The sequence below is a fragment of the Gasterosteus aculeatus genome, chromosome 14, assembly GCF_964276395.1.
Source record: "Gasterosteus aculeatus chromosome 14, fGasAcu3.hap1.1, whole genome shotgun sequence".
Taxonomy (NCBI): Eukaryota; Metazoa; Chordata; class Actinopteri; order Perciformes; family Gasterosteidae; genus Gasterosteus; species Gasterosteus aculeatus.
Window position 1 is genome coordinate 16,736,702 of NC_135702.1, and position 27,131 is coordinate 16,763,832.

General features: G+C 45.2%; 1 protein-coding gene across 1 annotated transcript in view; it reads left to right on the forward strand.

Annotated features, from left to right (window-relative positions):
- The window catches only part of dcc (DCC netrin 1 receptor), a gene marked incomplete in the record, with an annotated part of 177,412 nt that overhangs the window by 34,007 nt on the left and 116,274 nt on the right, over positions 1–27,131 (forward strand). Inside the window, 4 exon segments of the mRNA XM_078088380.1 lie at positions 13,766–14,131; positions 20,923–21,210; positions 25,536–25,686; positions 26,339–26,475. Of these exon segments, the coding sequence (XP_077944506.1) occupies positions 13,766–14,131; positions 20,923–21,210; positions 25,536–25,686; positions 26,339–26,475 (942 nt within the window).

Below are 27,131 nucleotides of genomic sequence, written 5' to 3' on the forward strand. Positions count from 1 at the left end.
TGTTGCGTGTAATGCCACGCCTCATGCAGGGGCATTACATGCATTTTCTCCATGCGCTCATTAAAAGAGCAGAGTTTTAATAATATTTGGAGCTGCAAATTAGAATAAATGTATTTTTTACGAGCCAAAATCGGATGGTAGATGGTCAGAAAGCACCAATTATCTATGCGTGCGTTCACTCCCTACTGCTGGCACAACCCCCCCCTCACCCCCACCCACCCCCCACACACCCTGCAGGGAGAGGAGAAGCTTGAAGGACGATCTCACTTGTGTAAAAACTCCAGAGAGATGGAGCTCCAGTGTGAGATTGTTAGATAGTGAGGTCTTCACAGCGCTGACAGCTACTGCTCAGCAGACCCATAATCCCCGGCAGGATTTTGGCCGGCGTTGGCGTGTTGACCCCTGAACGTACGCTGCAGGGTGTGTGTGTGTGTGTGTTGATGTTCCGTCTGCTGGGTTGGGGGGTTGCTGGTGGGGAGAGGAAGGAGCCGAAGAACAGAAGGAACAAAGTAAACTGGAGTTAACTGGGCAACAAACTGGTCCAAACCAAACAAACAGCTAATGGGATTGGTCCATTCAGCTGCAGACAGCACAGATCAGGGTTCTGTGAACTTGAATTTATTATCACTTATTTTATTTATTCATTTAGTGTTTTATTTTCATTACAACTGAACAAATGCACATTAGAAAACTCCCCAAAACAGCAATACGGTGCCGAAACATGTTAATTATAATTAGGGTATAAAAGAAAAGTGCAGCACGAAGGGAATCTCCCTCGTTCCCCGTAGCAACGCCCTTCCTCCATCCTCATGCTCCACTGACTCTGATTGACAGCCACCGACCCCCAACAGACACACACACACACACACACACTGGTAACTAAACATGTCTACTAAATATAAACACAGGCCTGTGGGTGTTTGTTGAGGGGTTTTGTTGGTTATTTGTGTGCATGTGTTTGTCGCTGACGTGTGTGTGTGTTATTTCAAACCTTGCTGGAGGTGGAGTTCTGTGAAGCATCGGCTCTTTACAGATGCTGGATGGTTGCTTTAGGATTCCCAGGCGGATTTTAACGAGCTTTGATTGTAGAAAGTTGTCCAGAAAAGGCTCCGATTCGGCCGGCGGCGGCTGAACTCATGAGAGGCTCCTCCTTGTAGTCCAGCTCACCCTGCTTTCTGTTCGCTACAGTACTCAAGAGTCATTGCAACGTCCTGATAAGGGAAAGACGCTGCCAGGTTGTTCCATAGAAGATAAATAAGTATCTACCACAGCCGGTTCTACGTCGCATGTGAAAAGTCCAGATTCTTCAAGTTCAAAGCTGTTTCTATATGAAGCGTCTGTGGGCTGAAGGGACACAAAAGGATAGAACGATGCAGACATTTGTTACTGCTATAACCACGGCCCACGTACGTTCTGTGTGCTGACTGAACGTCGTCTACTTCTTGCTTTTATTCATTTAATCTACTCACGTTTTCAGCGTCATTCTTTTATTACGAGGTGGTCTGACAGTAACTCCCCCAATCTGCCCCTGCCATGGGTACCTCGCGGTCCCCAGAGAGGCCCGAGGCCACCGCTGGTCTACTAGTGCCATGGTTCTCTGTTTGAGAAAAGAAAAGTCGCCAAATAAACTTGAGCATTCCCAATTATACCCGGGCCGTCTGCCCAAGTCCATGTTTGGGAGTCATGAGTACTAACTTTGACAGGGGCCAATGGATAGATTGTGCTAGCAAACGGGGGTCTGCAATGCTCCCTGAGCCCTTCTAATGTTTAGCACCCTGCAGCGCTCTAATGTCATCTTCATCACTTGTGGCCTCTAAAGAAAGAGGACGTAATGTAATGTAATGTAATGTAATGTAATGTAATGGACGTACCCTCGTACAGCTCGTGAACAGTCCGTCCTCGACGTGCTCCTCGTTAGCAATATGCTGTCCTCCTTCGCGTTTCCCCTCCTTGTTTTGCGCGGACGGTGACCTCCTTCTTCAATCCAGGTCAACATGCTGTTGACCTTTGACCTTGTATTGAACCCCTTTTAATTTCCTCTTTACACGCACTCACACACACATTCAGGCTTTGTTTTCGGGGGTGTCATGTAGTTGACCTGCAGGCGCCAGTTGCTCCCTGTTGTTTCCTGCATTAATAAACAACAAGCACACACTCACGCTGGGCCATTGTGTGTGTGTGTGTGTGTGTGTGTGTGTGAGGGCAGGGTGCCACGACGATGACTGATGATGGTGAAGAAAGAGGCCCCCTCTGTCTGTTAACACCCATAAACTACCAATCTGTCAGGCTTACACCCTGCGTGTGTGTGTGTGTGTGTGTGTGTGTGTGTGTGTGACATATTGGCTGGTCGTGGCTGCGTCTCGGGGGACAGCAGTTGGAGAGCCTGTGGCTTCTGTCTTGATTGGTCACGGATGTCTTGCACACACACACCTACACACACACACCGATGTGTGTGTGTGTAGGTGTGTGTGTAGTAGGGGCGTGGCGCGTCCTCCACAGCAGCAGATGTGTGCGAGCGTTGATAACTCGTCGCCGTCTGTCACAAACGGGCAGAAGTTCTGGTTCACAGTCAAATAAGCAGCCTGATAATGAAAAGACGCTCAGGGCCTCAATAAGTAAAAATGGCGGCGTTCGTGCAAACAGGCCGCACCGAGGTGGAAGCGCCGACTGCCTGTCGAGGGAAATAAAAGAGGAATATTGTGCTTTCTGCGTCATGCACATGCATTCACGGAGGGTCCGGGGGAAAGGGGGAGTTTCCCATAACCCGGTGGGGGGGGGGATGCGTAAAGCGCACCGACGCATTACGCGCCGTGGAAGCGCGCCTCCGTTCTGCAGTGAAAATTCCCCACAATTCCCGAACAAATGAAGCGGTTGAAATAAGAACTTGTTAAAGTAGGAGGAGCTGAACGTTTCCTGTCTGCTTCTTCTTCAAAAGAGGAAAATGGAAACAAACAATCATGTTGAAAAGAAGTAAAACCACAAAGGAGGAAAAGGGAGTCGTGTTAAAAACGAGAAGTTACAAAGTGCTTTTCCACAAAGAAACCAGGAAAAAAACATGTCAGAACGACACGAAAACCCACAAGTAATATAAAAGAATAAAGAGCAATAGAATTAAAAGAGGCGCCGGTTAATAAAGCAGCAGCAGAGACAGAGTCAGGTGGCATTTCTGTCTGATACACATTAAAGTCTTTATGTGGCATTTTGTGTCACACAAACTCTGACTTTGAAACCTTACAAAAATACATTTAAAAAGTCTGTTCCACCAAATCTAATGAGGGAATGTAGCTGCAGTTTAAACTGGCCAGCAGCTCGAGTTACAATCTTTATATATAAAACACACACTCACACAGTCTCACAGTATCTGTCAAGATTTGACAGATACTGTGATACGTTGTCAGTCAATAGAAATCATCATCCATCCTTAAAACCCCATCCTGTCCCCCTCTGTCTCCCCCCCCCCACACACAGTATCAGAGTGTCTGCGCTTTCAGATCAGGAGGACGACAGCAGAGGCTTCCCCCGAGGGACAGAGACAGAGACAGAGAGAGAGAGACAGAGAGAGGGACAGGACAGAGACAGAGAGAGAGAGACAGAGAGAGGGACAGGACAGAGAGACAGAGACAGAGAGAGGGACAGAGACAGAGAGAGGGACAGGACAGAGACAGGGACAGAGACAGAGACAGGGACAGAGAGAGGGACAGAGACAGAGACAGGGACAGAGAGAGGGACAGAGACAGGGACAGAGAGAGGGACAGAGACAGAGACAGGGACAGAGAGAAGGACAGAGACAGAGGGAGGGACAGAGAGACGGACAGAGACAGGGACAGGGACAGAGACAGAGAGAGGGACAGAGACAGAGAGACGGACAGAGACAGGGACAGAGACAGAGAGAGGGACAGAGACAGAGACAGGGACAGAGAGAGGGACAGAGACAGGGACAGAGACAGAGAGAGGGACAGAGACAGGGACAGAGAGAGGGACAGAGACTGAGACAGGGACAGAGAGAGGGACAGAGACAGAGAGACGGACAGAGACAGGGACAGAGACAGAGAGAGGGACAGAGACAGAGGGAGGGTCAGAGAGACGGACAGAGACAGGGACAGAGACAGAGACAGGGACAGAGAGAGGGACAGAGACAGAGACAGGGACAGAGAGACGGACAGAGACAGGGACAGAGACAGAGAGAGGGACAGAGACAGAGGGAGGGTCAGAGAGACGGACAGAGACAGGGACAGAGACAGAGAGAGGGACAGGACAGAGAGAGGGACAGAGACAGAGACAGGGACAGAGAGACGGAGCAGGGAGAATTCATTGGGGAAGAAGGAGTAATGTGATGTGCGGAGCTGGACCTCTGTGTCCACTATTAGCGAACTAGGAATTGTATGGAGATTGTTGGGGTAACTTTAAATGGTTTAAATGGTTTAAATGGTTTTCCATCGGGGGCTTTGCGGTTTAAATGACCTTTTGTTTGGTATGTTTCATTGTCAATGACACCAAAATGTCCGGTCTTTGTCCTCGTGGGCGTTTCTCCATCAACCCTCTCATCGCCTCCGGATCGCCACTACTGTTTTTTTAAAAGGGAGCGACAAAATGAACGCAATGCAGGTCCGCTCCGCCTGCTCCGCCCGCTCCACCCGCTCCGCCCTCTCCGCCGCTGAGCCAAACACACTTTGAATCCTGTCCGGGTTTGTTCCAGATATAATACTTAACCTGAGTTCTCAATGGTTTGATGCAGGCGGGTTCTGCTGCCTGAATCTGATGCGTCTCAAAGGCTGCATTCATCACGCTGCATCATTGAGACTATAAACTCATGCTCGCAACGTGTTCTGAGGGAATAAATCAAGATAGAAGTCACTGTATGAGAAGTCGGTTCAGTCTGTACAACCATACATCATATTTAAATGCAGCAACTTCTCCAAGTCAGATATTATTCTCTGGGTAAACATTTATGGTCTCAGCGTCTAGTTTCAAGTCTTCTTCAATACACCATGATGTTTGCTCAGTAAATTGCTTCCTGCGTAGTGGCCTACACTCACATTGCATCCCTTACGTTCACCCGCTGAAAGAAAAACGACATTTTCACGGCTGTATTACAATACGAAGACGACGAAATCATCAACAACAACCTCCCCAGTGACACCTGACCCCAAAACGTCCGTCCTCAAGCCAGTGGGGGACCTCACAGACAGCAAATGGACTCGTCCTCAGTCTCTGGTTCCAGCCGGGACGTTTCTGGCGTCTGTGTCCATGAAGGGACCCTGGATGACGGCTCATGTGATTCGGGGCCTCTGAAGCAGTGACGTGGGAGCTTTGCAAAGAGAGAATAATGAGCATGAATCATTTATGCAGAGGCCCCCAACAAGCGCTTATTTACATTCCGCTGTGTGTGCGTGTGTGTGTGTGTGTGTGTGTGTAAATAAGGTCAAATCTCAACATTTTACATTTATTCTCATTAATTCCAAACAGGTCAATGCAGGCAAACAGTGAACTAGGTGAAAATCAATATGCAAACAGACACTTACACGTATGCAGATTCCTGTGCAGCACGCAGAAGAGGAGCTGATCAATGTCATTGATCCCGGCGGGCCTCGAGATGCTGTGAGGTCACCTGGGCTGTAGCTGCACGGCGGGAGGAGACCTGGAGAAAAGAGCAAGGAACAAGGGGGAGAAAGAGGAGGGGGGAGGAAGGAGGGAGACTGAAGAAGGAGAGCTGAGGATGAAAGAAATGAAAAGCTGGGAGGAGAAGGTGGAGAAGGTGGAGAAGGTGGAGAGGGCAGGAGGATGATGTGCAGCGTGCTGTTCAGGTTAATAAGGCAGCATTTATCCAGCTGATCTTTAATCAGCAGATACAAAGTTGTCACAGGCCGATCTACTCGGGCCACTGAAGCCCCGACTGTAGCTGTGCGCCTTTAACTCGTTCCAGCTCAGGTGGGCTTGTTAGGTTGGTCCTGCTCCAGACCTTCATGCTCTCCTCAGTCTAGGCCCTCTAGTTCACGCTCTTTGGTCTGACTCCTGCTCCGCCTGCCTCCAGGTCCTGTAACGGTTGCACATCTGGGCCTTCTGTTATTCTGCTCTATAGTCTGTTGTAGCTTTGTTGTAGGTCTTTGTCCTCTAGTCATTCTGCTTCTGGGTCTCGCAGTAATGCTGCACAGACCTTTTCTGCAGGCTCATGGGGGTTGTGGCCGTGTTCAGTTGGAGGCAGATTGGTGGACCGTCAGACTGAGCTGCAGGCAGCTGACCTTTCACCTCTGGGGAAAAAACCCCATTTTATTTCCTTTCTACTCACTTTGTTCAGACATACATGAGCCTCAAATGTTAAAGAAATGTGTTGGTTTGAGTGTGAAATACTATCAACTTACATACATGAGTGGTGACTTAATCCTACGAGTTCTTCGAAGAGAAGAAACGCTGCTCTCTGGTTTGATTTTAATGTGACGTCAGTTGTTTTCTTCAATGAACATTTATAGATATCTTTTAAATCCTTTTTTGTCTCATCATATGACGTTGAGGGCAGATTTACGAGCTAAAACTTGATTTGAAAAGAATTTGAAAAGTGAAGGTGTCTGGATGCAACAAAGCGGGAATCAAGAAAAGGAGGAAAGAGGAAAGGAGGGAAGATTAAAGGAACAGTGAAGACTGAGGGAGAGAGAAGGGAATTAGTGGCTTTTAAATAAAAACCCAGAACATGAGATGCGCCCCTCCCTCAAACCGGTTGGTTTGTTTCATCCTCATCTCTTTTTATCCTGCAGCTTTTACACGCTTTCTTTTATTACTAAGACCAAAAGAATACATTTATTTCTTGATGTTATCCCGCTGTGAGCACACAGAGTCTGTCTCTGAATTCGGTAGCTCCGTCTATCAGCATATCACCCCTAATCGGCCAGGTTGTATCGATCAGCCTGGTCACAGTCACTAACGGTTAACTTCTGTAACCAATATATGGCATTTTTCAGCTGATGCCAGCAGGTTTGTGGAATGTATAGTTATTCACATTTTGGTCTGCCGTCACTGTACGTGTTGTAAAAGGTTACTTAGCAGTGGTTCTGGTGGGTAAACCTAAATAAGTCATTTTGTGCCTGAACAATAAAATGCAGTTTGCGTGTCCAGCAGCGGGCAGATAATCCACTTGTCCAGCTCAGCTTGACTGTCAGCGGTTATCTTTGTTAAACCGGAGCCAGCAAAGGATCTAAGATCCAAATAGCTTTAACTTTCTCCAAAATAAGTAGTATACTTGTTTAACTTGAGCTGTTTACTTCTTAGGAACTAAGCCGTATTTTATCGCCGTGGAACGCGCTCGTGCTTCGCATCCCGCTGTCTTTGTTAGCCGCGCGCTGCGGTTGAAGCGAGCGGCTAACTGTGCTAATTTGCGGATCGGATAGTTTCCTACTTGTTGGAGTGGACTCTACTGTTTCATTGTCATGTCTGTTCGTGATGAGCATGAGATGTGTAGCGTGTAGCGTGCGTGTTTACAACCAAGGACATGTTGGCCGCATGTGGCCGGATTATCGAGTTTTGACGGGTTTGTCCCCCCTTAGGGCCCTTAGGGGGGCTATTATAGGAACTTCTCACATGCCATTGATGAGACCTATAGTGAATTAGGCAATGGTTTTGAGAAATAGTTGATTATATTATAATTTTGAATGAAATCAATTTGAGAGGAAATTTGTAGTCATTTACATATGATGGGACCATTTTTCGCAACATTGCTTCAGAGCGTCGAATGCATTAATAATTAATCCCATGGTTAATATTTCAACTGAGTGCGAATGGACACAATGTGGACCCGAGGTATCACTTCACAGTGTGCGTGCGGTGTGTGTGTGTGTGTGTGTGTGTTTCAGTGACACGTGTGACAGTCCCTTTTTTCGCTTTGACACAAAGCTACATTAAAATTGTCACCCGGGAATTTCTCTTTGTGTGTGTGTGTGTGTGTGTGTGCGCGTGCTGACAGCTTCTCCCACCTCGCCTCTTTGACAGTAAGCCTCCTTGTTGTTGTCATTCACTGATTGTGCGCCTGTGCGTCTCTATAATTGGCCTGCCGTTGACCGGTTAGTACTTGTGTCTTACAGCAGTAAAGGTCTCGGTTAAGAACCTGCAGACCTGAGCGCTTATTGAGGTGTTAACCTGCACACACATGCAAGACACACACACACACACACACACACACACAGCAAATATGATCATATTTGTCTCGGGGGATGGAGTGTCACCGTTGTCTCTCAAAGCGTTTTGACAAGGACCTAATGGAAAACTCTGTGTGTGTGTGTGTGTGTGTGTGTGTGTGTGTGTGTGTGTGTGTGTGTGTGTGCTTCATACAAATCCCTTTGTACTGTCATCCATTCAGAGTTAATCCCTTTTCTTCTGTCACACCTCTGCATTAATGTTTTTTTCTCTCTGAGATATTTTTTCAGTCTGCAAAACAATCATATTAATGCAATACAAATAAATATCACATGTATCTATAAATTCACATTTATTTGTTGATCTTTCTTGGTAGCTGCACTCACAGGTGCGCCTGCACGTGGAGCTGTAGAAATAAAAAACGTAAAGGACCTTTTATAATTGTTCCAACGTATTCAAACACCTGCTGTTGTTCAATTTAAACACTAACAACAAGCGACTGATGAATACATACACTCAGACACACACAGAGCAATTAGCAGGAAACCTAACATGCTGAATGAGACTCTGCTAATTAGGACCGATTGGTGTTAATATCAGAGTGTGAAGTGTATTTGTGTTTTTCTGATCTATCAGCGGTTTGTTGTGCTCCTTTCCACAGTACGGTTGGCTGCCAAAGTGTGATCATCAACTCAAGTGCAAAGTGAAATTAAAGCACACAAGTCAAACTCGCGGCACGCCGCCAAACTAACCAGTTCTGAGGAGTGAAGCGAATGCTGAAGGGTCTTGAACTTGTATTCGCTCCAACTGACCATCGGGGGGCCACTCCTCTGGTTGCAAAAACAAGTCTGATTGTATAAAAGTGAGAACATTATTCTACTTTTCCCTTGATCTACTCCCTCAGTAAACATAGTAAACATGAATTTAGAGCCCAATCTGTGGTTTCAAATCTTCTTCAATACACAATAATGTTTATTTAGTGATGTATGGTCCATTTAGAGTCAGATAGACCATAGAGGAGAGTGTGCTTTAGGGCGGGCTTACTGTAATTGACAGATTGCTGCCGCTAAAAGGGTCACTTCTGTTCATCAGTTGCAAATACCAACAACATGGGGACGGCTGTAATCCAAAGCCTTACTGGAGACTTCAAAACGGCTGTCAGCAACCCAATGGGCGACGTCACCATGACTCGGATCACTTCTTGTATATTGGTAACACAGTTTTGTGTAGCTTTAGTCCGCTTGGGGTGAAAAGGGCAAACTGTTCATTCCAGCTTCAGACCGTAGCTCTGATGAACCGCAACCTTTTTTCTTATCACACCGCGATCAACCCGGAATGTAAAAAAATGAGGGGTGTCAACATTAATGCATTAATCTATGCGATTAATGTGGCCTAGATTAATGCAAGAAAATATTTTAATGTAGTTAACGTTTGTTTGTTTCCTTCTGGTCCCGGAGGTAAACCGGAAGTTGACCGCGGAAATAAAACGGCCACAAGCTGCAGTCAGTTACATCAAGATGGAAAGAGCTTTTCGCATTGGAAGTAACACGAACAGAGGCAATATACAATACACAACAATACAGGAGAGAACTGTGCAGAGGAATTACTCCACCTGTCAAACAGAAGGGCGGTGAGTAGCAAACGGACCACTTAAAGCACTACTATGTTAAGCTAGCTGCTAGGCTAAGCTAGCTGCTATGCTACTTCCACCTCCACATCAAAGGTTACCCTGCGCGGCACACAGGCTGCAGAGGACCACCACTGTGTCCCTAAAAGACGTGGTTTAAAACGTCCTGCTAAATGTGGGGAGATTGTTGGACCTCAAACAGCCGTTAAATGATGGAGAGTTGAGAGCAAAGTGCACGAGGACAACAGGAAGAGTCGCTAGTTCAACATGTTTCCAATTCTGCCTCCAAGAAGATCGAAGGTGTGTAGTTTTGTGTTTTAAAATAAAATTAAACATCAGTGTCTAAAATACACACTTTCTAAGTGATTACTCTTTACTTTTAAGATTTAGTCTTTAGAAGAAGATAAACATTATAACAACATCGTAACGACAACAACATTCATTAATCACCATTAATCGAGATTATTGAATTTCAAAATGTGCGATTAATTACTTCATTTTTTTTAATCTATAGACAGCCCTAAAAAAACATTAAAATGATGAAAACACAACAAAATGATGTGACAAAGGAAAACTCTTTTATATTGCTCGATGCTATATATTGTAATAGCACCTGGCCAATATTGGGCGTGGGGCTTGATGGGCATATACTTTTTTTCTATAATTGAGACGGAAAAATAACGACATTGTGTTTGATCGACGTGACAAATGTTAACAGCTCGTTCCGCTGGTGGCAATCACTGCCACAGCTTCCGTGTCTGTCTGGCGGATGGACGGACACATCGGTTGCTGCTGATTGGTTTATGTGTGCATGTCTGTGAGCTCAGCTGTGAGATAGTCAAAGGGATTATCGCAGTTCTAGTTCAATGAGACACAAAGGGTGGACGACAGGTGAAACTTGTTAATGAAGGCTTAATGCTAAGGACACAAAACACACACACACACACAGAATGGTGTTGTCCAGCTGGTGTCAGAGATCACTGCAGATGGGACCAACTGTGTGTGTATAAATGAATATTTGATGATTCCAGCCCGGTCGGTTAGTGCTGCTGAATATTCCCTCAATACTTACTTCATGTCATGGATTCATTTCCGGTAGTTTTCATGGGGCGACTGTGGCTCAGTGGTTGGCGGTTGGATCCCCTCCTTAATCCTGTCAATGTTTAAACTGAACTGGTGTGTGTATGTTTAGCTTTAAATGGCCAGGTGGCATTTTACATGGTGGCCATTGGATCAGTGTATGAATTGGGGTTTGAAAAAACAATACAAGTAGAACCCATTTACCGGCTCATATCGTGCCTCTGTGACGGATTTGTGATTTTTAATTTTCTGGAAGACGTCACTCCTCCTCCCCCTCCTTCTACTCATTCGTTTCCTTTCTTTCCTGCTTCCTTCTCCTAGTCGAGATGATTCTGGCAGGCAGCAGCCCGCCGACTTTAAACACACACAGAATATTGGACGCTGCCCAGACTCTTAACGCAGTCTGCTTTTCAGACACACGCCCGTGGTGTCAGCCACTGTGCAGATGGTCTTGGCTGTTGTCCATCTCGCTGTCACTGACTCATCTCATCAGTTAAAGTCCTGGATGGCTCTATATCCGTCTGCGACTCTACCTACAGCACTTTGTCACTCACTCAGTTAACTCTAAAGGGTCGTCGTGGCGCAGGGATAGAGAGGGTGCGCCGAGACCCGCAAGAAGTCCCGGCTCCCCCATGTCCCAAGACGAAGTGTCCCGGGGCAAGATGCCTAACCCCTAATTGCTCCCCGGGCTAAAATGTTTTTTTGGGATAAAAGCGTCAGCTAAATGACATGTAATGTAAAGTAAACCCATCTGGATTATTATTAGACGCTCAGAACCACTGACGTATTATACATTTCACCAAAGAGACCACTGTTTGTGTCAAGTATGAAATCAAGTCAACGTTAAGGGATTTGACCCTGGCGGCAACTTCCTACGAGGTGAAACCAATGCAGAAGTGTCTCTGACGCATTCTCTCCCCTGGCCAGCGAACGTTCTGTAGAAGTCTATGACAAATTGACCCCACTTCCACTTGATTTGTTCCCTCAGTAAACATTAAAAACACAAGTTTATGCTCTCAACCCTTAGTTTTAACTTTTCGCCAAAAAACCACAATGTTCATTCAGTCAACGATGGTCCATTAAGAGTCAATTCTGTTTAAGCCAGTTAAATTTTACATATAAGATATGAAGACACAAGGACCAAGACGCAGTGAGGAGCGAGTGAAGACGGAGGCAGAGCAGACAGAGAGTGATGGCATCAAACTGCAGGACGAGGACAAGGACACATTGATGAACTGACTGTGTGTGTGTGTGTGTGTGTGTGTGTGTGTGTGTGTGTGTGTGTGGGACCAGTGGGGGTGAGTACAGATAGAGCTGTCAAGATGGTGATTTACTGATAGAGAGAGAGGGGGAGGACTGCTGAAGGGGAATCAATAGGAAGGAAACCGTCAAGGAAAAAGAAAGCGAGAGAGACGGAAGGAAGGTGGGCAAAGGGAGTGGGGATGGTGCCAAGGAAAGGGAGGAAGGGAAGAGGTGAACAAGGTAAGGAGGTTAGGAAGGGAACATTGGAAGGTATGTAAAAGGCAGTCTGTAGGTAAGGAAGGAAAGGGAGGGAGCTGAGGACATTCGGGACGTGTCCTCAGCTGTAAAATCTAAACCTTGTTCTAGACAAGCAATAATCGGGTAATAAATGATCCCTTTAATTATCCATCTAAGATACTGTTTATCTAAAGTCCTGCTGTGCTTATCGATACGGGCTCTTATTCACTCAATGTGTTTTATCCTTATTAGAGCAACAACGGAGGATGAACCGCTTTTACGTTGAACGGAATTTGTTTTGTTCAGGCCCCAGTTACCCCAAAATCCAGAGTTGTATTCTTAATCCTTCTGTTTTTCTCCAGGACACACTTAAATGGTAAAGGTTTAACAGCAACTTAATAGAATCCTAAACTAAAAAGAGCCTATTTTGCCCATTTCGCCAAAGTCAACTTTGTGTTGCGACGCCAATTAGTTCTCAGCATCGGTTCAGACCTTCCAGGAAGCATGCGGATGCAAAACTGTGGCTTTGACCAAAACAAACTGCTTCTCTGATCAGGATGAAAGACTTTCTCAGCATCAAAGACGAGAGAAGAGGCTGCCGGCGGCTGCCTCTGTCACAAGACTGCACCAAATATGGAATATAAAGAGTAAAGAATGCAGCAGTTTGATAGCGTCGGAAGAGACTGGTTATCTCACACTGCAAAGCCCTACAGGTCGGAAGTTAAACTCAAACATGCTATTTGCTGTGAAGAGACATCCGACAAAACTAATTACAGATATGAATAAATAAATCAGCCCCAAACATGAATAAATGAATAAGCAGAAGAATATAAACACAACATGTGCTGCTGCTAAAACGCTGACCCGCTGATTATTGTGCAGAGAAAGCCATTATGGGTTATGGATATGATTCCACACCTGGCCCCAGATGTGGGTCCGATCCCATGGAAAACTGCTTGATTGAGAGTTTTGTAATATTCCCGTCCATGCAAACAAATAGGTATTTAAAGTGTACATTTCATTCAGCATCTGATAGTTGAACGCCACTTGTTGCTAGTTGCGATAGTTGGTAGCTAACAGTGTGTGCTTGTTGTTCGGTGCTGTAGAGGTGGACTACTTTTTCTATTACACGTGGTCATTTCATCAATTGTTTCATTAAGTATTAACTATAGCCGTTTTATTTTCATATAAAGCCTGAGGCAGGAAGTGGGGTTTGCTTTGCCCAGATGTATCGATCGGTTTTTATTCCACTCGGGAAAAGAAATGTCTTCGCCTCGGACTTACAGATTCATTTATTTTAATTTATTGTTGTTTATGGCACATCTCTGTTATGAACCAGTGCTTGTTTGCAGCTATTTTGTCATAATAGTGTAATGTAGCGTATCTGCAGCAATAACTCTTGTTTTAGATTTTTCTGTGCCTCCATCTAACCCCTCTTCCTCTCGTCTCCTCTCTTAGCCTCAGACGTCTTCTCATCTTCCTCCCCTTCCTCCTCCTCGCCTAGTCTCGGAGGCTTCGTGGACTTCACCTTCAGCCTGGAGCCTCAGGACACGGTGACGGTGAGAGGCGGCGTGCTGCAGCTCGACTGCCAGGCACAGTCCGACTCGACGGCGGGACCTCCCGCCATCACATGGCGCAAGGACGGCGTGCTGCTGAGCACGGTGGTGGACGAGCGCCGGCAGCAGATGGCTAACGGATCGCTGCGTGTGGAGAATGTTGTGCACTCGCGGCACCACCGACCCGATGAAGGCGAATACCAGTGTCTCGCCACACTAGACGGGCTGGGCAGCATCGTTAGCCGGACCGCCAGGGTCACTGTGGCCGGTAAGTTGCAGCCGTGTAACACACCAAAAATGGTTCACAGTACATACAAATCTATTGACTGATTCAACGATAACTTTCAGAACTTAGCTACTCTTTAAATAGTAATAAACTGTGGTGTCCCACACGGCTCAACTTAAAGACCTCTGCTTATCTGGACAGTTTGCTACCACAGTTGCCTTCAATCTTGACCCAAGGTCCAATCACTGGACACCATTTGGCAACTCCCGGTTCTGTAAAGTGATTGCATAGGTTCCTTAAACCAGCATTTGTTTGAGTCTAAATGTATGGAAGTCTATGAAAAAAAAAGTTTATGGTCAAGGTCCAAATCTAGATGGTGAAAGCCAAAATGCTGACCTCAAAGCTTCAAAACCGATTAAAACCATTTGGTGACATCGGAGTTTCACGACCACTTCGGCCGTTGGTTTTCATAGTATGTGTTTTTTCGTAAAATGGTCTCATAAGAAGAGGACAGGCGGGGAGAAGGACAGGAGATTACCATCTTTGAATGAATGTTTCCATAACACCTTGACCTGTCCTTAGCCCTTACCATGGCACCACACACACGCACACAGAGACACACATTTAATATTACTCAGCTCCCACCAGTCATTTTACTATCTATATTAACTTAATATAAGTAAAGTCATTTGCCTGTAATGTAATTTAGTAAGTGGAGTGTGGGATCAATAGTGTTTATGGAAGACATTAATACAGAGAGAGGCAAAGAGGCTTAAGTGCATCACCAACTGTGTGCGCCGTCTACACTGGGGAACAACATAAAAGCTTGAGTTTAAGGGATTTTCAGATTGATATTTAATTTGTGAGAGGAAAATGTGTAAGGAGTGAAAACAAACCTGAGACGCATGTAAAAGTAGCACCTAATAATAGACTATTAATGAACAATACCACTACCGAATTACTGTTGTCAAAAAGTAGTCCTCTCTAGTACATAGACACACAAGTAAAAATGTTTAATGTTCAGATGTTTTAAATGACAAACGTTGTGATCGATTATTCTGACTTGTTGATGGAGAAAAGCTGCAGAACAAATGTGAGGTCAGAGTTTGTCTTTCACAATCACTCAGTTGTGTTTGGTTGGATCATAGAACCGACGTGCTGATTTCTTCTCAGACTGAATAACACACATAAGCACATGCACATATACCTACACACACACACACACACACACACACACACACACACACACACACACTTATACAATCTTTGTCACAGTGTGTGTGTTGCCTGGTCGTCTCTTTAGCTCACTCAGCTCTTTGGAGCTGGACTCCGGACTTCCTTCCTAACCTCCCTACCTTCTTAAAGCTCACAGAGTTGCAAGAGAATGTGTGTGTGTGTGTGTGTGTGTGTCGTTCACACATTCCACCATGACCTAACCCTAAGAGGGCGATGGTTTGGGTAGTTACTCCACGGCCGAGCTACATCCTACAGCACTTCACTCACCACCCATCCCGTGATTGTCTGTGTGTGCTCCACCTCACTGCACAGCACCCGTAACGCACAACGGTACACCGCAACGTCTGCCCACCGGTTCCCCCTCCAGGGGCAGCCGTTAGCTCTATCAGAATTGTTGTCGTTGGTAGCGCTGTTAGCATATTTTCTGCTAGTCTCTATCACGCCCCGCTAAGCATTCACACGCACACACACGGACACACACACAAACACCACGCACACATTGCAAAGCAAAACGGCAATTAACAGCAGAAGCTTAAAAATGTAATTAGCAGCCTGTGTGTGTTCAGATATAACTGTACACTGGGAATCAATTAGAAACACTCTGATTGATGGCTAGAGAGAGAGAGAGGGAGGGAGGGAGGGAGGGAGGGAGGGAGGGAGGAGAGAGAGAGAGGGAGGGAGGGAGGGAGGGAGGGAAGAGAGAGAGAGAGAACGTCAGACTGACAAGAGAAGATACAGGAAGAATAAGGAAAGAGAAGCAGAGCGAGTGAGTGAGAGACTACTGAAGGATGAGCAGAGAGAGAGAGAACGAAGAGGAATACAAAGCCTGCAGATAAAGAAAAGAGAGGCATGGAAATAAGACGCAGACTGAACACTGAGCTCAAAGCGATAATAAAAAAGATAAGGGAGGAAGTGGGCATGCAGCTGAAAAGATAGACCTTTAATTCAGCACTGTCACATTCCCTTCATTCATTCATACTATGACCGTAAAACAAGTGTTTTATCAATGACAATTTGAACAATATGCTGCCCCACAAGATTATTGAATGGTTATTGCTATTACGGGTTTTCAAAGTTAGACATTATAATGAATGGTCAGTACTAGTGCAGGTTATTACAGTACACATCATTCAGCTGAGGCTTTAATCCAAAGCGACTTACAATAAGTGCATTTAGGATACAAACTTAGAGGAACAAGAAACAAAAGGACTGATTTACAACTTGTCATAGATAAGATTAGAAGTGCTTAAATAATAATGTAAGTGCTACAGTTAGTTAGTGTGTTAGTGGAGGTAGAGTCTGAAGAGGTGTGTCTTTAGTCTGAAGATGTGAAGGCTCTCTGTGGTCCTGATGTCTTCAGAGACCTCCTTCCACCATTTAGGAGCAGGACAGCAAAGAGTGGAGATCTAGTCGAGTGTTTTGCTCTCAGTGAGGAGGAACAAGCAGTTTATCACATGCAGAGCGGAGAGTGCGGGTCGGGATGTCGGGTTGGACCAGGTCCTGGATGGAAGCTGGATCCATTCACAGCATGGTACGTGAGCACCAGTGTTCTGAACTGGATGAGCCACCGGTACCAGTGAAGAGAGCGGAGGAGTGGAGGAGTGAGGGAGAACTTAGGAAGGTTAAAGACCAGTGGAGCTGCTGCATTCTGGATGAGCTGCAGAGGTGGAATGGTGGTAGCAGGAGACCTGCAGGAGAGAGTTGCAGTAGTCCAGGAGGGAGATGACAAGAGCCTGAATCAGTACCTCCTTCTGAGTGAGAAGAGGATGTATTCTCCTGATGTTGTAGAGCGTGCATCTACAGGATCGTGTTGTCGCAGTGATGTTGGGAGTCAGGGAGAGTCGCCTTTCGAGTGTCACGCCGAGGTTCCTAGCGGTTAAAGTGGACGTTAGCACGGAGTCGCCAAAGTTAACCGTCAAGTCCTCTGTTGAAGAATCTTTTCCTAGAAAGAGAAGTAGTTCAGTCTTGTCGGGGTTGATTTTCAGATGGTGGGCGGATCCACTGAGAGACGTCAGTCAGACAGGCAGAGATCAGAGTGAGGGAAGGAGAGAATTAGTTGTGTGTCATCGGCATAGCTGTGGTAGGAGAAGCCTTGCGAGTGAATGACAGCGCAGAGAGAGTTGGTGTAGAGCGAGAAGAGGAGGGGACCCAGGATGGAACCCTGAGGAACTCCAGTAGTAAGAGGACAAGGTTCCGACACAGATCCTCTCCAGGTTACCCGGTAGGTGCGGCCGTCGAGGTAGGACGAGAGAAGGGAGAGAGCAGAGCCTGAGACACCAAGTTTCTGAAGGGAGGAGACACGGATCTGGTGGTTGATTGTGTCAAATGCAGCAGAGAGGTGCAGAAGGACAAGGACAGAGGAAAGGTTATTTAAGTTAGATGTATTAATTAATGGTCAGTACTACTAGTACTGTCACGAACGGGTAGGCAGAGGCAGGACTCAAACGCAGAGTTGACAACATACACTGGGGAGGTGCAGGTGGTTGGACACAGGTGGAAACAATCAGAGACACAGCAGACAATCACAGGGGACGACAGGACAGGAAGTCTACAAAAGTAAAACAGGAAATAAACCCAAACTGTGAAAGTACAGGCTATTTGAAGTTACATGTATTAATGAATGATCAGTACTAGTACAGGTTTTAGAAGTTCGATGTATTAATAAATACTTATAGTATATATTAAGTATATACTTACAAGTACTATATAGTATATAGTACTACTACCAGTTTACCTCTCAATGTCCAAAAACATGAATATTTCTGTTTAATGTGAACCAACCGAAGCTAAAAGTAGCTCCTTTAAAGACTTAGCTTGGTTTAAAGCTCTGCGGCATGTCCGTCCAATCAGCATTAGACTCTTACGGTATCGAGACAAATCCCAAATGAACGGCGCCGGGGGGATTGGGGTCCGACCCGTGGAAGCATAACATTTGTTCTCAAGGCGACGCTTCAGAGTCAGAGCATCTTTAAAGCCCTCCTCTGCGCCGCGGCCCGTTTGCTGTGATCTGCATGTAATTATATGTTCCAGTTCTTCAGATTTGAAGATATCAAAGAGGTTTTATTTTGTCTGTTCAGAGGTGAAGAACTGTTGAGTTCAGGGTAAATGTTTCTTCTATTTGTTATTCTCATCATCTCTTCTTTTCTTTCTTCATTCATCTCCTCCTCCTCCTCCTCCTATCCCCATGGTTTGACCCATTTCTCTTCCTCTTTGCTGCTCTTCTTCATCTGTTTTTTTTTCATTCTGTGTGATCAGAATTTCCACTCTGACTGAAGATCTCTGCTCCAAACTGGATTCATGTGGCTGTTCACACTCTTCTATATTCATGGAACATGAAGTCAGATCACACAACGTCACTTTGACACTTTGAGCATTAATAAAGCAGACACTCTCCAACCTACATAAAGTCCTCCCGGGTTCTCCTCCCGTCAGCGAAGGCTCAGATCGCGTGACGTCCCTTGAGGATGCGCAGGGCAGCATCACGTTTAGTCAGATGAATCCTGTAAAAGCATTTCAGGATTCTTAGTTGTCTGATGCTGTACAGAAAAAAGTCTGACAGAAAAGTATTTGTTTTATCGTAGCAGGACTCACAGTAACATACAGCACGGGCCCACAATCTACAGTCGTTATAATAAGGTAAAGGTTTTTTCAGGTAGACATTGAAACGTAACACAGTTGTTTCAGGTCTTTAGAATTACATGTGGCCGGTATATTTGCATAGGAGGAGGCCTCCAGTAATACAAGTCCCCTGCAAGTGACAAAAACAACAGTGTGTGTGTGTGCGTGTGTGTGTGCGTGTGTGCGTGAGTGTGTGTGCGTGTGTGTGTGTCTGCAGGCGGCAGGGAGATCCACAGAGGAACAGACAGCAGCAGAACTTATATAAGACAGTGAAATTAAATTCAGAACAGCGTTCTTGTCCCCTCATATCGGTGTGATGTCCCGCACGCACAAACCTGCGTCCGGCGGGGGTTAATTGCAGCGACCTGACAGTCTGGCTGATTAGAACAGAACAGAACAGAAAGTCAGTGTTTGTGTCAGAATTGCGTTTGCGGATTTGTGTGTCGAGGTGAAGCAGAAGAAACGGGAGCTGCTTTAAGCCAGAAAGCTGGTGTGTGTCCTCGTGACACATATTAAGGATTTGGAGACACAAAGATAACTGCAGTAAAGAAATGTGCCTACTGATACTTCTAAAGCACATACATGTACATGTTGTACCATTTAATCCGTTGACAGGCAGAAAGAACAAATTCATCTGTTTATTTCCTTATAGACCTATCAAGTAAAAAAAAAAGTAGCACAGCAAAGTTAATACAAATATATAAATTAAATATTTTAATATTTAAGTATTTTAAACCTTTCAGCGACATTCACAGCGAAACTTGACTGACGCCGCCAATCAAAAGAAGCGAGAGGCGGGTCTTCCTGCAGTCTACTGACTTCCTGCTTTGTCGCTGGTAGATTCTAAAAACAGTACTTGGAGTAGTACTAAGAACAGCGCTAACAGTCCCGATGTTGATGGAAGTACTGTTAAGCAGCAGTTGTTGCACAACGTTACAGTTCAGCTAGTTGAGTTGCGGTCACATTGTATTAGTTAAATTCACCTTAGTACAGTAACATGTTGCGTTACTGCTGTGTCATATGAGCCACTGTGACCTGGAGATTAAGGCAATAATGGAATCATGAAATATTCCATCCCATGTGGCACCACGAGTGACCCTCTGGAGGGTAGTTGCCGTTGCTGCACATGAGTGCCAGAGGGACTGATAAACTCTTGTTTTTTCATGGATACAATTTACCAAGTATTGATTATGTTCCCTTTGATGGAGCGGAGACCTCCCAGAAAAGAAATCCGTCCCAGACGAATCCTTTCTCAAACGATGTTATCCGTGGACGTTTGGGCTTTTGGTCTCAATGCTTTCACGGGCCTCAGGAGGCGAGTACAGCAGAATGTATTTAACACTTAAATACTAACCCCTTTAGATAAGCTTCTCTTCATTGAATTCCTGAGAGTGTAGTCAATCTACCCAGAGGCCCCCCTGCTGGTACCAGAGTGCGCTCGTGTGGCTGCAGGCTGCTTGTTGCTGAGGTCAATGTCATCCGACAGGAAACGGCGTGTGTCCTAAGCACAGCGGGCTGGTCCCTGCCGGTCCACCCTGTCCCCGTCTCTCTGCTTTGTTGTCTGACTTTCATCTGTCCTCCTGTTGTTCAATGTCTAACTCTCTCTGTCACATCCACACCCGTTGGGCCTCGCCTCCCTTTCCTGTTTCATTCCTGTCCGTATAATTCTCTTCCACATGTCGCCCTGGAAAACCTTCATCCCCCCCTGCTGCTGATGTGTCCTTAGTGACACGGACGACACAAAGACGAACCCTACTAACAGCATCCATAACAACAGAACCAACCATGACAGCAGTAGTTATTGTGACCTTTGACCCTGACCCCTGTCTGGCCTTAGTTGCTTTGTTCATTTCAGTGCAGTGCACAACATTACAGTCAGGTTCAATATGAGTTCAGTGCAGCGTAGTACAGTTAGTAGTTTATTCCATTGGACTGTTTCTAATTCTCTCAATCGTCCATTTTCCCCGGACTCTCCCCAGGTCCGCTCAAGGTGGTCGTGCCCACCGAGTCCGTTTCCTCATACCTCGGCGATACGGCCCTGCTGCGCTGCGAGGTCTCCGGGGACCCGACGCCCGTCATCCGCTGGCAGAAGAACCGGGAGGACCTGCCGTTGACCTTTGAGCAGGAGTCCCGCCTGGCCGTGCTGCCGTCCGGCTCCCTGCAGGTCAGCCGCGTCCAGCCGCCAGACTCAGCCACGTACCGCTGCCTGGCCGACAACCCGGGCAGCACCCGGACGGGGACGGACGCCGAGCTCCGAGTTCTGCCAGGTAACCGATCCAACAGGGTGGTTCTGCAAACCCCTGACAACTCATTTTACTGTACTTACTGATATATTCAAGGTACTCGCCTCCAGGGACACGCTTCATACACTCCACACCGGACGATTAAACGAGAACATACACCGCCTACTTCAAGTTTGTCTCCTTTAGTGGTTAAACGGCCCTTTGAATGGAGCTCGTGGAGTGTTCCTGCGCTCCGTCCCAGCGGGGGGCCGGAGTGCCCACCTTCAGCAGGATAATCACATGTACTTTGCATTCCGACTGCAGGATAATCGCATGCACTTAGCATTTACAACTTTGCATTTCCGGGTCCATTTTTCAAAAAAGCGGCTCCTATCCGCCCTGAGACACGGGACGACTCAGAGGGGACAAGTAGAGACGTTCATACCCCAACCGGCTGTTGCATAAGTGTGCAAAATACATTTTATTTTGCAATGTCAAAGTAAAAGAGATGAGTTAAAGATTTGCAATAAGAAACAACAAAGAAGTTACACTAACGAATGAATAGATAACTGAGTAAATCAAGATAAAAAACATTCAGTAGAATACATTAATTCTCACATTTTACAAACAATACAATAAATGATTGGGTTGAACAAAATGTTTTCTAAACCATGTGGCAGCAAATGACCAAATTAATTAATGAATTTGTTAAAATGATTCAGATTTTAAAATTGAATGTATTGTATATAAAATAATCAAAAAGGATCAAGAAAATACAACAAACGCCGCAGTGTGGCGCTAAACATGTTCCGGACTTAACAAGAGGATTCAACCCGACGTTGTAGTTTTGCTTCTTTCAGCGAGCTTCAGAGGATCTTTTAAACCTTTAAATGTCTGAAATGTAAAAGCTCCCTGTGGTTGCAGCTTTAGCTCGGTTACCTCTCGTGTGCAGTTTTAATGCAGCAGATGGATCACTTTCAACGACTGTATCTCCATGAAAGGCTTTATTACTTGTGACTTAAGTTTTTATCAGATGGAGCCATGAGGAGTGAGAGATAATCAGATGAAAACATTTGATTCCTTTGTGCGATAAATACCTCCCTGTCCTACTTTCTGCTCCGTCGCATTTGTCCCTCTCGATAAAGGCCGAAGAGATGAGACTTAAAGCTCTGGTGTCCTCATCTGGTTTAGCATCTGTTGACCAGAATTATTTGGACCTCCTCAAGGTCTTGGATGGACATGAAACCTCTAAGGCAGAGGTCACTAACTGGTGGATCCGGACCCAGAAGCCGTCCCATCCGTCTTCACGGTAGTGGCTTAAAGCACAGACCAGTCGAGTTAAACCGTCCCGCGTGACACTACTCGACCAATCGAGTAGTTGCGTTCCGGGCAGGACGGTTTACATATACGACAGACCAGAGAGGTGGCGGCAAATTACAAATACAAAGACGGTAGGAAGGAAAAGAAAGATGACGTTTGAGGAAAAGACGAGTGAGACGGAGACAAACATGAGGAACAAATGACGCTTTCCAAAAAGACACAAGTGGACAGCAAAAGTAGAGCATTTAACCCTCAATGGACGGACTGGTTTCTGTTCTTACTTCCCACTGCAGCACTAAACCAGCGTCTCATGTACTCGTTGAAACGCCGTCATGAGGCTCAATGAGTGAGGAGGAGAACCTGATGCCTTCAGACCAGGTCGAACATCCTGGCAGGAAAAACTGGATCTTAATTCTCCAACTTACCAAACAAGTGGGAGCGTGGATATATATATATATATATATATATATATATATATATATATATATATATATATATATATATATATATATATATATATAATATATATATGTATATATATATATATTCTATTAAACTGCCTACGTGTTAAAATGAATTTGCTGGGACTATCAAGTCCAAATGTGAAGCAGAAAAGGGGAAATTCAAGCTTTTCTTCCCGTTTTATTTTATTATTAATAAAAGCTCTTTATTTGAACATGCAGAAATGTTCTTTTATTTAGATAATTAAGAGAACATTATTTATATTTGCAGTCACACATATATGATTAATTCTTTGTTACGTGTTACGTGAAAAGAGATTTTGTTAGTCGTGTGTAGATTAAATACAAATGTCGATACAACATTATTCCTCTACTTAATCGCCTTATGATCTCATGCGTTATGAAGTATTATAAAGAGCAAAGGCGTCCGCTGAGGGTCAGCGTGAGTGTGACACCGACGAGGCTTCACACGGAGTCATTTACGGACCTTCGGTCATGTCACCAGCCTCCGATTTAAAGCCAAACCATGCAAAGCTCACCAAGAAATCTTCACAATCTTCACATTGCTGGTAAAGTGAAACCCTAAAACAAAGACACAAACAACAGGTACGATGCAATAAAAGAGTAACACAACATTCCTGTCTGCATTTAAAAAGCAAGGAATTGGGTTTGGAATAATGGAGAATTCACCATTATTCCAACAGTGAAGAAGGACACGATGCTGAATATGAATATGAATCTGCATGTGCAGTGAGTGTGTTGGTAACAGAGTGTGTGTCCTCATGACGCCTCCTTTGGTGGCGTGAAAACATCAGAGGAGTCCGTCTGTTGTCCGGTGATTATCTCCTCGCTCTTTACTCCCTGATAACAAAGAGGACGATCAAACCATCTGCTGCGCGGCGCCTTTTCTCCTACTTTTGTCTCCTCGTGTTCACTGCTCACTTTTCTGCTCAGTGTCTTGTTTGCTGTTCTTCTTTTGCCTCTTTTGTTTCAGAATCCAGAGGTCGTGAAGCTTTACATCTGATGGATTATGTTAAATCACACAGATTAACCACCAGTGCTGCAGGAAACACTCCCTTCATAAGGAAATAGCAGTGTGAAATTCATGGCACTTTGATTGTTGGAATTGACTACAAACACATTTAGTATAAGATTAACATCACAATTAATCTATTAACAAATAAAAACGAAAATAAATAAGGAGTTGGTAGAAAATAATCATTTAAATAAACCCTTAGACAATCTAAGGGTTTTACATACAGTATTTTGTACCTTACATTTATACATTTATACAATTTATTTATACAAGGCCTGAATCCAGTGCCTGTTAAAGTAAGCGTTAGCTCATTACCTTTCCAGCCAAATACTGTTTTAGTTATGAAAGTGGAGATAAAAGGACGCTGATTGTTGGCGCTAACGTTAGCTTATGCTAACGCGTGCCGGACCTTTACTACTGAACATATATGCTTATTATGCAGTTGCCTGATAAAAGACAAATGTTTCTTCTAGTACCTGTTCAGAAAGATAAAGAAAAGAGATGAATGAACCGTATTAATATACTGTATTAACTTGGCTAGGCTGAAGAAATCAGGTGAAATAACTTTGCTTTTTGCAGCCTTTGTTCCAACTATATAATATAGTTACTCATGTTGGATACTTGTGTTTCCCGCTGCTTTGGCAGCATGAAACACACCTTTTAGATGGACTGACATCACATTTGGTTCAGTGATTAAAGGTTCCCACAGGATGATCCCCCGACTCCAGTGGGTTTGTGTATGACAAAATAACTTCAATAAGATTGAGCTCTACATTGATGTTATCTACACTGATGTTATTTAAATGACTGAAATTATAACCAGCAACGTAACAATTCATGCTTAAATGTAAAAAAAAAACCTTATAATAAATGAGGTACCATGACAGCCATCACATGTGTATCCATCCAAGTGCTTGTTTGTTGTCTTGTACAAGCAGACCAGTCACTTCACACAGCTGACAGCTCTTCGTAGTAACGGTTGACCGGCTCCATTAGCTGCAATAAATTAGTCGTAGCTGTTCAGAAATCTCCCAGTAAGCTTTCTTGTGTGCATGTAGCGTATTATCAGCCGTCCAATCTCCCTCCTCAGAAGCGTCTGTCCATCCAGCACCACGGACAGCGTCACATCCACTGTCCTGTAAGAATGCAGAAAGCAGATGCTGCGTAGAAGTAGCTGTGGGATTGCGTTACAGTATTAAGTAAAAGATCAGGGGTCACACGTGCGTCCCTCAGAGTGTTTGTGGATTGGATTTAATTAGACAAATGTTGTCCTTCAACCTTTGTAACAGTTGTCCCTCCGTGCACAAAGACCTTTTTTTCCCAGTTTGGTGTGGAACAACTTGACTGACTTTCCCGAGCTGTGGAGTCGATCCCGTCTAACATGAATGGAGCAGGACCTGAGCGCTGGCCTTCGAGCAGACTCTTTTCACCCAGCGGTGAACCTCACGGAGGCTCCTGCGTCTGGGAACGAATCGCTGCAATTCTTTTGTTAAAGAGCGGCTCATTACCACGACTGTAAACCTTGTTTTGGTTTCTCTCTCTCTCTCTCTCAGAGCCCGGGGTGAGCAGGAACCTCCAATTCCTCCAGCGCCCATCCAGTGGAACGGCTTTGCTGGGAGCCGACGCCGTGCTGGAATGTTCCGCTTCAGGATACCCGACTCCGAGCATCCAGTGGAGGAGAGGAGAGGAACTGATCCACAGCTGGTCCGTCCCACCTTCTGTTCATATTGCCTGTTGGCCTGAGCTATTCCACCTTTAATCAAAGTGATAACCTGCAGTATCAACAGGTTTATTCCCACGAGCATCCCGAGCGTTCATATAAGTCCAGTCATTGCATATTACCAGTACATACAAGACAACACCAATGAATGTATCCGACAAAAGGCTCCTGTGTCAATTTCAAGCACCAGTACCCGTGTTTCCATTGAAATAGTCTCATTGATTTGCGCCATCCAGTAGATGTAGCACTAAAAGGGTCATGGAAACACCTTTGTTGTGGCGGAGCAGTGGATCCATGGACAGGAATCATTGCAGAAATTTGTCTCTGACTCAATCTCACATACACCGTGACAGAAAAACACTCTGCGGCCCCAAACGTGGATTGACACGCAGCTAAAAATAGTCCACGACGAAGGAACTGTTTCCAGCTGGGGAGCGGAGCGCTTTGGGAATCTTCAGCAGGAACCAATGGGCCTGACTAAGACAGTGATGGTTTCGGCCTTTTCACTGGATTTGTTGAAGATGAGAACATCTTCAGGATTAACGAGATGTATTGTTTAATTATGAAAGCTGACTTGAAATAAAGAAAGAATGTGCTCAAAGAAATGAACCTCACCCTTCCCTGGTTTTGTTTCAGGAATAAGAAGTACTCTCTTCTGGTCGGCAGTAATCTGATCATCAGGAGCGTCACTGATGATGACTCTGGCAGTTACAGCTGCATAGCCGCCAACAAGAACCACAACATCACTGCACACACAGAGCTGAGTGTGCTAGGTGAGCTGACGCACTTCTGCTTTTCATTTTGCATGTGCCAGTAGGGAGGTGACTGGAAATCAGGGCAAAGAGAAAAGATGCACTGAAGGTCAACAGCTGGCAGATGTTGCGATTGCATGGATGATGTCATAAAAGCGTGGGACGCCACAAGCTAAAGCTAATGCTACGGTCGCTCTTCTTAGCCCTCAAAAAGGAATGGACTGAATGTCCCCACTTTCCAAAAACATATATCCACCTCCAGAATCAGAATGATGTAATTGAATATCAAATTGGGGCCGTCTGTTTGCTTCAGGAGGTTTTCATGAATATCATATGTTTGTATTTATTGTCTGACTGCTCCCCAGCTGCTGCTGGTTTCACATGAAGGCTGCTCGTGTGTTCAGACGGAAGTCAGTGGGCTCAGCCAGAGAGCCACGGGCTCATGGTGCTGCTGTAGTTTAATGTTTTCAGATATCAGGGCCACTTGAAACATCAAGAGGCTTCGTATCAGGCTTTAGCCTTGTCCCCTTCCCCTTGTTCGGAAGGATGAATGCAGTCTCAAGTTGTGTTATGCATAACAGGTGAATAGTTTCTGCAAAATATCTTCATTCTTCATTGGAGATATTTACACAGCTAACAAAGTTACGTTGTTTAGCAAAAATTGTTTGCCAGATACA